The sequence below is a fragment of the Tauraco erythrolophus genome, chromosome 16 (assembly GCF_009769465.1).
Source record: "Tauraco erythrolophus isolate bTauEry1 chromosome 16, bTauEry1.pri, whole genome shotgun sequence".
NCBI classification, from domain to species: domain Eukaryota; kingdom Metazoa; phylum Chordata; class Aves; order Musophagiformes; family Musophagidae; genus Tauraco; species Tauraco erythrolophus.
The window spans coordinates 13,818,624-13,833,244 of NC_141480.1; the positions used below are offsets into that span (position 1 = coordinate 13,818,624).

General features: G+C 36.5%; 1 protein-coding gene across 6 annotated transcripts in view; it reads left to right on the plus strand.

The window, feature by feature from the left end:
* GABRG2 (gamma-aminobutyric acid type A receptor subunit gamma2) overlaps positions 1 to 14,621 on the plus strand; it is a 66,987-nt gene that overhangs the window by 31,654 nt on the left and 20,712 nt on the right. For all 6 annotated transcript variants that reach the window (XM_086621723.1, XM_086621728.1, XM_086621725.1 and 3 more), the window contains 2 exons: positions 17 to 99; positions 771 to 908. In XM_086621723.1, coding sequence (XP_086477849.1) covers positions 17 to 99; positions 771 to 908 — 221 coding nt within the window. The remainder of the gene's footprint in view (positions 1 to 16; positions 100 to 770; positions 909 to 14,621) is intronic.

Sequence of the window (14,621 nt, forward strand, 5' to 3'; positions counted from 1 at the left end):
ATCTCTTTCTCCTCAGGCTGACTATTGATGCCGAGTGTCAGCTACAGTTACACAACTTCCCAATGGATGTCCATTCCTGTCCCCTGGAATTCTCAAGCTGTAAGTAACATGCTTAGAAATACCCCTTTTCTGACCCACACTGAATCACTTACTATAAATTTATATTTACATACTTAGAGTTAGCAAGGGTTATGTTCTTAACTATGGTTTCCAGTTTTATTTTGACCTTATTTTCAAGCACGTGAATCATATATGTTCACAAATATAAATAAGGAATGTTATATAAAAGTGATACAATTTCTGGGACCTATGTGATTAATTTATGCTTACATCTTAGCATAACAGTAGAAATTTTTACTTTCAGCATCAAGTCTCACAATCTGACACTTTCTGCACATGGGTGTTTTACTATTGCAATAGTTGGAGTCAAGTCAAGTTGCAGTCAGGTCAAGGTGTGAATTCCTGGTCCAGCTGCAGACTTTTTAGCAATAATTGAAGGATGGAAAAAAATGTATCTTATTTAGTCCACAAAAGTGGAAAACTCATTTTTAAAAAAATTATCTCAAGTGCTTTTTTAATTAAAAAAAAATATGACATTAAGTAAAAGACACTACTAAGTAACCTGAGAAAAAACATATCTATAATTTACCTGCAACGTACTTCTCCAGCTTTTTCCAGAAACAGAAAACGGTATTTTTAGTCCCCAAAGTAAACTAAAATCCTAGCAATGACTATGAAACAAAGCATTCTGTATTTTCCATTGCAATAAGATGGCTACCCAAGAGAAGAGATCATTTACCAATGGAAGCGCAGCTCAGTGGAGGTGGGGGACACCAGGTCCTGGAGGCTTTACCAGTTCTCCTTTACAGGATTAAGAAATACAACTGAGGTGGTGAAGACTACTTCAGGTAAGACAACTGATCTGTTTACCTTCAGATTCATTTAGGATTTTATTAACAGAAAGGAAAGAAAAAAAAAAAAGACATCTCTGTTTAGGATTTAGCATTGGCAATTCACTGAATAATTTCAGGTTTTTAAATACCTATGGAACCATCCAGGTTTTAGTATTTCTAAAGAAGAACTCACAGGAAGAAAACAAATTGTTGTCTACTATCCATTCTTGTCCTCCAAGAAATACCTAGAACTATCAGGAGAAAGCCGTTACTACAAGGGCTGGGTGAGCGAGAGAACTTCCTATCCTGCCTCAGTAGAAAACAGCACAGCTGAGCCACCAAATGATCATCTGATACTGATTTGAATATTTTACAATCCCTTTCCAACTTTCAGAAGCAGAAAGTAGGCCCGCACAGAAATGAAATTCAAAGTCCCAACCTTTTTACTACAGCAGCTCCAAGTTTATTTTGTTTCTTTAAACAGGGCACATTCAGCTCTCATTAAAGAGAACAGCCTTACAAATCAGAGTCTCAGATGATTTTCCTGCATATTTCTATCTCCTTGGAAACAAGCAGTGGAATTTAAAATGACATCTGAAGAAGTACTCAGTGTTTAATAAAAATAGCAATTTTAACCCTACTAAGTAAGCAGGAAAATACATTCTTCTAGACATATATATTGTATTATTTCTCAGTGGAAAGAAAATCAGTGAACATGAGAAAGAATGTGAAGAGGAATTGCTTATTAATATTCCTGTATGGACATGATATCCTTTGTCTTTGATTTCTTACTTTCAAGAAGAACAGTGAAATGAAAGCAGTTTTTCTTTTCAGGTTGCTTTAGATTTTTACCTTATTTTATTGTTCTGGCAAATATATTGATTTAAATTCAGACATCTGTGCTAATTCTGATCTCAGAAATATCCCCATCCATTTTATTTCTAAAAGGTCAGCTTTGTTGTCATATTCAAAAGGAGAGTGAGATACGCTAGAGTTGAGAGGAGCCTGCTGTGCATTACACCGGAGTGCAAACAAGGAGGCTGAGAATTAATTCAAGTTCCAACTCCTGAATCACTGGACATTAAGCATCAATGACATGTTAAGTCTTATGAGCACGGCAAAAATGGAATGAAGCCTCCCAGCTGCAGCCTCATTTGCCTTATGGCATCTTGTGCCATTTTAGCTGAGGACGATATTTAGTCAGCTATTTAAGAAAGCATTTGACCTTTCTCATTTTCCCAAGAAGATAAAAATAAAGGTGCAAAAAAGGAAAAACCAGTAGTGTGTGTGCAAGCCATAACTGCTAGTAACTACCATTACACATGACATGGTGAAATTGCTCTCAAAGCAAAAATATAAACAGGAATACATCTCACCCCACACTGCCCTGCAACAGGCAAAGCACAAAAGACAGCAGTCTACCCAAGTGTGGTCTAAGGTCTCATCCTGCCCAGGTTGAAAACTAACTTTATTTCAGCCATAATTCAAGTTTCTTTTATTTGCTCATTTTCTTTCCTTTTCTGCTTGAGCCATTACCTAATGGGAATGGCTCTTTTTTGGCCAAAGATAGAACATAATAAAATCTTAACATGCTACAAGCTTCAGATGCACTGATTCAGTGCATCTTGCACTGGTGAATCAAAAGCACTCGCTAATGTTCTAATAACGTGAAGAAAGTGCATATTAGGAAACCAAGAGTAAAACACAGAAAACAAAAAGACACTTTCCCATGCAAAGAAAACCTTTTTTTTTTTTTTTTTCAGGGGATGGCCATTTGAGCTTGTAGTACTCACCTGGAGTACTTCCATAATGTTGCATCAGTAGTTTTTAATAAAACTACATGTATCAGCTCTTTCAATTTGCTGTAAAGAAAAGCAAGTAGCAGCTACCATGCACTTTAAAGCAGCAAAGAATCACTTGATTCCTAAGAAGAAATGCTCGTGAAAGCTACCCAGCCTGCTGAGCTGCTTTTAAAGAACTGTTGAGTATAAAACTTGGAAAAATGTCCTGTGTATATATTTCTCCTGATTTTTGTTGCTCCTCTTCTTTTCATGACTGCAGATATGCAAGAAAGTTATATTTGATATTGATCTAGGTGCAGTATCAAAATAATCAGAAGGTAGGAAAAAAACAAATCCAACAAAACAGGGGTTATCATGAATCTGGTCTATTTCCTACAAATACTTTGCTAAAGCTGACAGGGCCTGAAGACTGTTAATTGCTTACCTAAGTGCCTTATTACCATGCTGGGAACTACATTATGTCCAATAATCCTCAGCCAGACCCATGCTCTACCTATAATTACTCTGTCATAGGCACACATTTTCAGTAGTTTCCCCAAAAGAAAATAAAAATATTTCAAGCTTATAGATTTATTAGCAACCTATGTGCAGCCTGAGCACACAAGTTAAATGTTTGAATGCCCATATAGCCAAAATAAGTCTTGAGACTTCATGCAACTAATTGCAGTTCTGTGTGTAACAGAATTTAAGTACAAACTAATGACAGTACCACTGTCAATGTTTCCGTGGGGATATGAGCGGAGGTACAGCGGAAGAGGCATTGGAAGGACTAATGAAATCTTGGAAAGAGGACTATACTATACTTCCAAGAACTCTTCCCCAAAACTGAATTTAGATGACAACAGAAACCAGAGAAACCTGAACACAAGAAGGGAGAATTAGAGAATATGAGATTGAACAGTTACAGAACAGAAGGAGCCTTGGAGTAGCCTTAAGGCATTTGAAACTGGAGTAAACTTTCCATATATGCATTTACTTCATTTCAAAACAATCTCTTGTTTCCAGCCTCATATCTCCCAGCAACTAACACATTCTAGTCCTTGAGGGTTATGCTTTCTTGGTGACTGGAGCAGAGAAGAGAATCAGAAAGGATGGCTGAGACTTAGTCATTACAAACCCTGTTACCTCTCTTTCTCTCGTGCCATAGCTGAACATCTGAGGTCTGGGCTGAACTGCGGACAGAGAAGGACAGGAACTGTTTCTGTGTGAGCTTCATGAGATCTCACGGACTTGCTGAAGTGACTACATCTATTTATCTGCTGCCCTTCCTCTGCATGCGCCGCAGTAATATAAGATTAGCTGAAAGGGCCAGATGTCAGAATTCTGTCCCTGATCAGTCAGCAAATCCTGATAAGAGCAGAAAAAAGCAACTGCAATATTATAACCCATCTTGTCGGTTTCTCTTATCTGAAGTGAGTCATCCTGAATTGCCAGCTTGTTTCTCTCCAAACTGAACACTCTCATGTAAATAATTTTCTTCGAAAGTCACAGACCAACTGATAAGAAATAACTTATCTAATGGAACTTTTAACATTTCATTAAAATGACTAAATAGTTTGTACATTTAATAATATTTTATCTGTATATATTTTTTGCTTTTTCACTACTATCTGTGCTGTGTAAACAGCAGTGGTTTAGAAAACACACCTATGGAAATATTTAGAAGTATGGAACTAGTCTGGAAGAAAAGGTAATTGGTGATTAAAGGAGTAAAACTGTTTTAAAACTATAACATTAATCAGCGCTAGCACGTATTACTTAGAGAGACTGTAGAAACCCTAAAATCAGAGAGTTTATGATATCGTACCTCAGACCAGGAGGAAAGGACTAGCTTAGATCTTGAAATTCTTCCCATCAAAAGGTTTCTATGCATTTTATAAAATTACTAGACAAACTGCATTTCTATTCGCTATTCCAGTGTTTTGAACATACAAAATACTGCACCATGCAAAACAGTTTGTGAATGTGTAATTATTCAGGACAGATGGAGCTTCTGGTATTCCCAGTTCGTTTCTATGACTGGGTAGTTCCTTTTTTAGACCAGACATTGCCTACTGCTTACTCACAGAGCCCTTCCTGAATTTTTAATTAGATATGAAGGCATTATAAGACTAATCAATAAATAGCAACTCAACAAGCTGCACAGGATCCATAAAACTGGTGAACCAATATCTGTAAATTCCTTTTTATTTTTTCCACTTCTGCATTTTCCATAGCTAATCAGAGCTGTGCAGTACAGACAGCATACTGCTCGTAACTGATAAACAGTTTCAAATTGGTAATTAAATATTTGTCTTGTCTATTAAGCCACATAAATAGATCTGGGTCTGGTTTCTGTTTTATCAGGAAAATGTGGTCAAGGCTATTATTTTGTGGAAGAGGATGCATTTGCAGACTTTTATACTTTATTTAAATGCTGTATCATAATGAATTGAACTATTGACAAGCATGCAGTCCCCAGAGGTTTCATAATGCTTAAAAAAAAACAGGAGTCTTCTTTCTATACTTCTGTATTAAGTCAAAATATATGACAAGTGCTTATCATATTTGAAGATCTATGTTGGGAAATATACCTGACATTAAAAAATAGCCATAGGTGGATTGTCACTGCACCTAGAAATCCCTGACAACCCCATACGCAGCTCTAGGTTCTAGTATGAGTTGATTATAGCATATGTCATTGTCTGGGAATTCCCTCTGAGAACTGAAAACATTCCCTGTCTGAAGATTTTGACCTAGTCAATAGGTACAAGATACGAGTACCTGCATTTTGCTTTTGGCAGAATTTAAACATACTTTGTTTCTGCTTTGCAGAGGAGAGAATGACATAAGTTTTAAGTCAGAAAACTCAGCCTACTATCAAATTCTTCTGTGTATCTTTATTGTTCTCTTTATGGTTTAGGAGGATATTTATCTCAATATCTTTGTTTTTTGAAAAGCTATATTAAATTATTACCTTAAACATACTTGCTAAAAGAACACTGTATCTGTAGGACAGTGAAACATTTAAAACAGAAGGCAGACACAATGGACTGGAGGCCTGTTTTTGTGTGTGCTGCTTCAAAGGAAATCCTCAGCTCTAAGCTAATATCCCTAAGCTAACCCTATTTTACTCCTAATATTAATAATTCTTGTCACATGTCCAGAAAGCGAGCACCAGAGAATATTTTTGCTTATATTCTTGGGTTTTTTTAAATTTAAACTCTCTCTTTTTTTAACTCGTATGAATCACTGTTTAACATTACCGTTCCCAACATATCATCATGTTTGAAAAAAAATGCAGGAGGGGTTGAGTTATTTAGCTTTTATATACCATCATTACGAAGAGTTGCAGACAATTCTGTGAGCAGGAGAAGGACTTTTGTTATGGTGGTAGCTTACAACAGTTCGATATTGTTGTCAGAGAATAAAACCAATCTAAAGCAACTACTGCTGCTTTTTTTTTTGAATCATAATCAATAATAAACACTTATTAAATAACAAACTTTTCTGAAATAATCCAGATATTCATATCTGTTCAGTGATCCATCATAACATAGCAATTAATGAACATCTGCTAAAGTTATAATTGTTGAAAAGTTTGTTAATTGAAAATAATTAGTCTACGTTTCAGGATCATGTCTTCAAAGAGTAAAGATGTAGCACAATTCCCTCCCTCCCATACCTGTTGTATTCTCCACATTTTCTCATCCAAGTTGGTTAATTGTGTAGCAAATGAGTATTTACAGATGAATTCACATGATTGCATAGACGAACTAATTGAGTAAGCAGGCTCTGTGGTTCCTCCCTGTTATGCAAACATCTAAGATCAATGTACCACCGCTGTTTCAGAACTGCAAAATCAGAACGCCTTAGAACCGTTGATCCCTTTCTGATAGCTGTGAGACAGACAAGATGACAGGGACAAGCTGAAGGCTTCCTGAGAAACTGGACAAGGAACTGCAGGCAAGAGGGACAGAGGCCTCTCCTGGAGTGGCTGGAAAGGACTCGAATCAACTGCATTCGAGTGTCTTCTCTACTGGCTGCCTCAGCCCTTGGCAGCAACCCAAAAGACCTGGGAAACTCTGCACAGCTGCCTTCCTACTTGCTTTATTCATCCAAACACTTCCCTGTTCATCATCTGGTCTGCAGTTCGTTTGGAAATCACTATGGTCCCATTCCTGTGCCAGCACAGCAATAGGAAATTCCACGCCATCTTAACAGTATAGGCTGATGAGCAGGGAATTTAACACAAATGATATATCTAACAAGAAAGTAATATAGATACTTAATAGCTAGTTTGGGCCTGTTTTTCTGCTCCATGCTGAGTTGTGACCATAAAAAAAATATTTTTCCAATTTATGTGGCAAGTGTAGTTGCAATTACGTGAAATACGTTTCCATAATGATGTCAGCTGCTGTAAGACTCCTTGGAAAGAGCTTGATAGTAAGCAGTGAGAACCGCCAAGCCACAGCAGTGGCGATGAAGCCGTGACTGAGGACTGAAGGGCCATCAACGCTTTGGTGTTGGCGCAAAAAAGCATCCAGAGCACAAAGACTCCATAACTTTGCTCTCTCTTTCACAGCAACAGGCAAGATCTTTACGGTTTAACGGGCAGGAAAAAAATCCCACTGCTCCCATGGAATAAATATCTTTAAAATTCACACAAATGGAAAGAATCTGATTTTTCTATTCAGGTTTGTATCTTTCTAGCTTCAGGTTTAGGCATTCAAGTTCACCTGCTTCTAACTGATCATATGAAGAGTTGAAAGAGTCTTTAATGATTATTTTTTATCTTTTGAGAGAGGTTAAAGGCTTTCTTAAAATTCCAGTGACAGTAATTCAGCCCTTTTTTACTCTCAGTTTTTCCTAGACTCGATGTCAACTGAGTCACCTCAGCCAAGTGAAATCATGACTGTTCCTGAAGGGTTGTTGGGGCCTGACACCTCTTTCAACCCATCCCAGTATGACTTCCCAGTTGAACAAAGACTCTTGAGGGTCAAGTTTATTTTTCCGAGTCTGCCCTTCTGAAGGTTTGCCACATCTGAAAGCACAGCTTGCTACTGTTTAAACTAAGCTTTAGAAAGGTCAGGTAAGGATAAAAAGGATTAACATACAAGTAACCAGAGAATAAGGGATAATGTGGAATCTTACAAGCATTTCCACTGAACCTAACGCAGGGTAACTGTGAAAGCACAGATGTTAAAGGCAGGATTGGTTTTGTAATAAATATAGTGTTATTGATAGAACAATGGCTTTAAGAAATTATATTTGTTCATTTAACAGCAAGAAAATAGTAAGATCTTTTAGGAAAATTAAATTATTTAAAAATAAAGAAAACCCATAATGTTGCATGTTTTAAAATGTATCATAAAATCAGCAAATTAACAATGTTTCTACGTCTTAAAGCCTTTCCTGCAAACAACTAAGCGTATTTTTGTGATGCCTATAATGCCCTTATGAATGTTTTTTCACAAGTACTGATGACTCTTTGGGACACAAAGCGGATTAACATCCCAACTCCCTTTTTAAATTTCTGTTTGGTAATGAAATCGCCATACCGCGTCTACTGATTGACTTTCACAGAAACTGTTGCAATATCACAAGAGACAATCACTGTAATTCTACTCTCTGCAACTGGAGCTCGATCTAATTATAATAAATTGCAGTGAGAAATCTTTGGTTCAAAAGGATTAGACACAATGCCTTAGCAGTTAAAGAACAATGTATATTCGCAATTATTTTAGCATTAAAATAACTCTGAATATTAAGCATTTTTAGAAAAGATTTCTTCATAGTGAGTAAGTATATTTAAATTACTGATTTAAATAAATAACTGTTTTGTTGTGCTATTTAAATAATTACACTTCAAGCAATCCTGTGATAAATTGGAGGATTCCTGAGCCCTTCAGCCTTTCAGCTGCAGAGTCACAAAGTAATCTCTGTAATCAATCATAGTACTTGATGGTTGATTTCCTCACTGATGTTTCACTTTTAGACCTTTTTGTTTTCTAAAAATATGTTTCTAGTACACTGGTTTTAAGATAGTTTCTTTCACATTTTTCTCCTTTTGTCTTACCTTACTCATCATCTTCCTACTCCTTCAGCGGAGAAAACCAAATTCGCTAAGGATGTTTGAAGGTGATGATAGCTTATTGTTCATGATGTGTACAGCGTAGGGATAGTTCCTTTGAAATAAGTCTGGATTTGCCTGGGGCACATATATGTCCTAAATAATAAACATATGACTCTCAGGTTGCTCTTACATAGTTAAATCCCTTCAGCTTGCAAGTGCAATTTCTAGCTTCTCAATCTCGTGTCATTACACAGCATTTTTAGTAACCTACTTAACTAAGATGCTGCTTCGTTGGGGGAGGTTGTCACTGTATGTGAATAGATATAATTGAAAGGCTGAGTGGAACTAAGATGTACGAGCCTGTGTAACGAGAGTATTCGAGTCAGGCGGTGTTGAAGGGAGCTAATAATACTCAAACATCCCATGTAAAAAGCAAATGAAACTACACCACTAAGTTTAAAGAGATCTTTGCAGTAAGCTTTGATTTTTAATTTTTTGCATGAAATAAAACAGAAGAAACAAAAATAAATTAGGCTAGGATGTTAAATGAAAATGCGTAAAGTACGTACAAACTCCTAAAACTCTCTTTGGTATCTTGTGATTATAAAATGTTCTACTTACATTTTTAGATATGTGTGATGTAAAATTCCACAAAATCATCCTATAATGTTGACAATACATTCTCACAGAGGAATATAGTAGCGTAATGGTAAGCATGGTAGTAATGCTCAAATATTTGTCATTATCATTTTATGTTTCACAGACTAACTCCCTCATTTTTATTGTTAAATTCTTAATTGTAAACAGCGTGTTTTTAACATTAACTTTTTAAACAAGGCATAATCGCCCTCATTTTGATGCACATTATAGAAGTTATAAATATGCCACTTATCTCCAAAAGCGATACAGTCTATTAAGTGAGTTCTTTGCTACTCTCAAGAATACTGCATAATTAAGGCTAAAGAGCTGCAGGATAAAATTTATGTAATAATACTTTCTTGTATCATGCCCTACATAAGAGAATTTAAAAATACTTTTCAAGATTTAATGCATAAAGTACCACAACACCCTTTGTGTGTCTTAATGCTGGTGACAAGAAATTACCACGAATCCAGTCAGCAAATTACTATTTATTCTTTCTTGTATAAGAATCAAGAAAACGATAAAAAACCTTGACTATTGCAAAGAACGTGTTCTTGTTGATCGTAGCTCAATTTCATCTCTTTTAATCTTGAGAATATGAAGTTTGAAGAAGGAGTAGAGTCATAATGGGTAGGTAACAATCAGTCATACAAAGGTGCTTCTGTTCTGTGAGTGTATAGCTTAAAAAAAAAACAAACAAACAGCTCTCTTCGCTTGCCCCTCTCTAAAAACCCTAAAATGGTTTCACACCCTGTCCATTCAGATTGCAGATAGCAATAACTATTTGACTTTACTTAATATCCCTTCTCTAGTTATGCAAAATACAAAAAAAATTATAAATTTATATAAAAATTTATTCAATAAAGAACTGGTAGTGACTTCCTAGATTGTTTTCTGCTGTTGCCCAGTAACATTTAGCTTAAAAAAAAAATAAATCAAGTTTGAATATTTCCAACCATCCTTGTAGTTGGCCCAAATTTTCTTTCTTATATCACTGTAGCAAACTACTGGTCTGGAACTTAGGTATAAGACTGCTCCAGTGGCAAAATCGTAAGGTGAAACAGCAATGCCTTGGAACTGCATATTTTAACTTTGGTTGTACCAGAGAAATAGCAACAACCAGGGCAATTCATGACAGCATACTGTCACTCTGGCTATCTTTGCTCTAGCGCTAAGGATCTGAGCTATGAAATAAGAATTCCTGAATAACTCCCACCATTTGTTGTCAGCCTGGGAAAAGCAGGAATATTATTGGATATGAAAAAATAAATCATTTCTCTTTTTTCTATTATTATTTTTTTAAAATAATAATTGTCAAAAACTATATGACTAGATTTAACGATACCACAGAAAAAAAGTAGACAACTTTCAAGTACAGGTATAGAAAATCTATGATATCCTTCATTTCTGAGAGAGACACTGTATCTCGACAAGAAAAGCAAAGAATTTCACCAGGAGAATTTATTATTATTGAATATTAAAAACCCATTATCACTCTATAAGTCAGAGAAGAAAAGTGAATGAGGAAAACATCAACCCTCTTAGTATTTGAAAACACAACATTTCTCTGAACTCATAAACTGGTTCATTTTATGAGCCAAGAGCAAATCCCACCAGCATCTCAGGGAGGAAAGGTACCACAGTACCCTCCCACAGAGGCTAGGGCAGTTTGTGTTAGAACACAGTCCTGTTCGTTGTGGTGGCATTATTTTGGGGCTTTGTAATGACTAAGACTGCTGATGTTGAACTTCCTACCAGCCAGCTGATGTAGGATAACCCAGCTGGCATGTCATTAGAGGTGGTAGTCCCTATTCTATGTAGGAGGAGGAACGATTTTATATTTGCAATAGCTACCACAGCTCAGGTTATGTTCTGAAACAAGTCAATATAAAAGCAATCACAGGCAGACATTCCCCTGCTGAGTTTGCCAGCTTTGGTGCCCACCTCTTCTTCAGTAAGTAGCTTTACAATCAACCACACCCGCGAAACATAATGCTGTGCTGAAGAGGCTGCTAAGTTGGGAAGAAAAAAATCTCTACCTCTTATCTCTTTCTCTCTGGCCCACCTCATTCCTAGTGCCACATCCTTAAAAGTTTAAAATGGATCTTTGTTTCCTGGTATGATAAGGGATTGTGTCTAGAGAGAAGTAACTAAGAAAAACGAACAGTTCTGTGAGCAGAAGGGCTGATTTCTTACAGGTTTGCGTCTCATGGCAGAATTCCCTACTGTCTAATGAACATGTAAATGACAATTTAAGCTTTTTTCAGTAGCTGAAGCACTCCTCACAGGTGTTCTCTAAGTCATTTCTCTGGAGTCTAACAAGAACCAAATTCATACCTTAACTTTTCTAGCAAAGAAGAGTGTATGGAGTGGCTGATGTGGAAAGCAGTAGGGTTGCGTTACATGACAGTCCCTCAAATCCCTCCACCTGTCTTTTTGACACTTTGCAACTTCTGTCTTAAAAGTTATAACCAATCAATATTTTCAGAATTATAAGCAAGGAGAGCCTGAGATAATATGACCTTGGTTTCTCTTAGGGGAACAGATTAAAAAGCTTCTCTAAGATTTAACAAAAGCTTAAGCAGTACCAGTTTTGAGGTTTATAAAAAAGGGCTACTCATTATTTGTTTCATTTAATTACATTTCACAAGCTATTGTAATTCCAACCTCCAGGTGTGACTCAAGCTCTACAAGACAAAATATCCCAAAGAGAATATTGGGAATCAAACTGACATCAGGAAACAACTGAAATAATCTGAGAAGTATTCAGCTTAACATTTGTAGAGTGAAGAATGACAATTATTTTATGCACAAATCAGATAAACATTTGGGATTTGATGTGTGGAATTAAAGAGATGGTAATTTTCTAATATATACTGAACTTTTGTTTGAAGATTCTCTAGCAGACTTGAGAACAAAAATTTTACATAGAAATGTTCTTAAAGTAATATTTGACTCTAGCACCTCTAAGAATGAGGAAATTCAGCCCAAGCTAAAGTTGTTCATATATAGAGCCTACACTTCACTAGGTCAGTTAAATGAGGGAGTTTTATTCCACCTGTACTATCTAAAATCAAAGATAAATATATGATAATTATTAATATGGCTATCTGAATGCAGGACCATAGGTACCACCCATGCAAGAAACTTTTAAAATAAAAATATAAATTTAAAGGAAAAAGTAGCCTTTCATAAAAGGGCAATGAGCAATATGATTTTTGATATGGCAAAGCTGTAGCTCTATAATTCACTTACTTGGGGAACACAAACTTGGGGGATAAAAACTCTTTTTTCTTCTAGATATAATTTCTATCACAGTGGAATTTTAAGCCAAGATTGAGATTGCTAGCTCGTGGAAATACAACTAAACAACAAATAATTTGTTTTATGTTGAGAGCTGCTTAGAGAACTTTGTTTATGTCTGTGCTCATATTTTCAAATCTTTGCTTTGCTTAAAAAGCTGTTCACATAGAGTTGTTAGGATCAAGAAACAGGGAGGAAACTACATCAGTAAAACATGTGTTTTTCAAAAACTACCATCAGTCATCTTCTTTTGAACTTATTCTACTTCTAGCAATAATAAAGTCTCTAAAGTTCATCTGGGTGGGAACTGTTTGAGAACACTGCTGTCATTTCCACGGTAAAAAATGAAAGTCATGACAAAAAAAACAAACCTCTGACTTTTCTTTTTCGCTCTACTGAAGCATTTGAAACACTCTCTCAGCTCTGGCTACTCTTTCTCTCCCACCTGCCGTATGCGCATCTGAATTGCAAAGGCTTGCCAAGGCATGGGGCCAGCAGAGCTGAAGGAGAAGGGAGGCCTGCTTCTAGGCATAGCACCATGGAGGAGTTCTACATTTGCCTGGTGGGAGTGTTGGTTTCTTGAAGGAAACTGGATGGCATTTCCATGTCCACATTCCTTCCAGGAAACTCATGAGCCCCTTCGAAGGAAATATTGTTTTGTTGAGTGTAAGAGTTATTGCTTGCAATTTTATTGCTTTTCCTGTTGGGTTTTGAGTATCCTTCTCTCTTATGGCATCTGAGGTAGCATCATGACTGACTCTCTCTCATAGAGGATTTCTATAACAAGCTATACCTGCAAGATACGAATGACCACTGCATCGTTTCTGCATCCAACCTATCATCTCAAGCCTTAAGTCTTTAACGATAGCAACCTCCACAGGAAGATAAATGCAAAAAGCATTGGATGACTCTTTTGAGCATGTTAATCTTTTCTGGTGCCTAGCACCCGTTGCAGCCTTTTATCTCTGTGGAGCTACAAACACAGCAACTGAATTTCTAAAAAAAACAGTGTAGGAGACCTTACAGAGATCTAGTTTCCAGTGACTTCATATTACATCATCGATGCATAGAGTACACTCCAGCCTACATGGTAAATCTCAATCCACAGTTGCCTCACCACAGTCCCATGGGACTCCAAAAGCATCCTTCTGTGTATGCCACATAGTGTTTCAGATACAGAATTGCCAGTTCATTTTTAAAAGCTTTCCAGAACATAACATTTTCAAATGTTAAAAGAGGAAAGTCTTAAAAAGACAAAACCCATGGGATTCACAGTGCGATAACCTCACTTTTAAGAGAAGATGAAGAGGTTGCACTTCCTGGCCTGAAAACATACGACGTGATGGTATTCACACCGCAACATGGAATGGAGACTCCCAGTGGAACCTGTTTGGTAGTAGCTGTGAACGTTATCCTGAATATGTCTATTTGAGAAATAAATAGTTCTTCAAAGGTCTCCCCTTGAAAAGGGCAAGAAGTTGAAATACCGTGTAGGATTTGGACTAGGTTGATTACATGCACCTAGAAGCTCTACCTTTATTCCTGTGAAGCTGGTAACTGAAACTGCAAGATGGTATCTGTAGTCTTTAAAGAATTTTTTTACATCTCAAGCTTGATCTGTTTGACTTCAAATGGCAATACTAGTTATAAATTATTCATGATTCATAGCTGTCTCTTCTGAGACATGATCTTCAAACTAAGCATCCTCTTCATCTCTATTCTTCCCTTCAGGCCTGTGGCCTGTCTTACTCTTACTCTTGGTATTGAGTATTATTTTTCAATATTTTCTCATTGCTTGCCATTTCTCATAGAAAGAGAGAGAGAAACTATCTCCAACATCTACTTTTTTAACTCCACATTTATTTACTATTTTAACCACAACCTAGTTCCTTCTGCTTCAGTGCCTTTACTTTTTCTTGTTCTCTG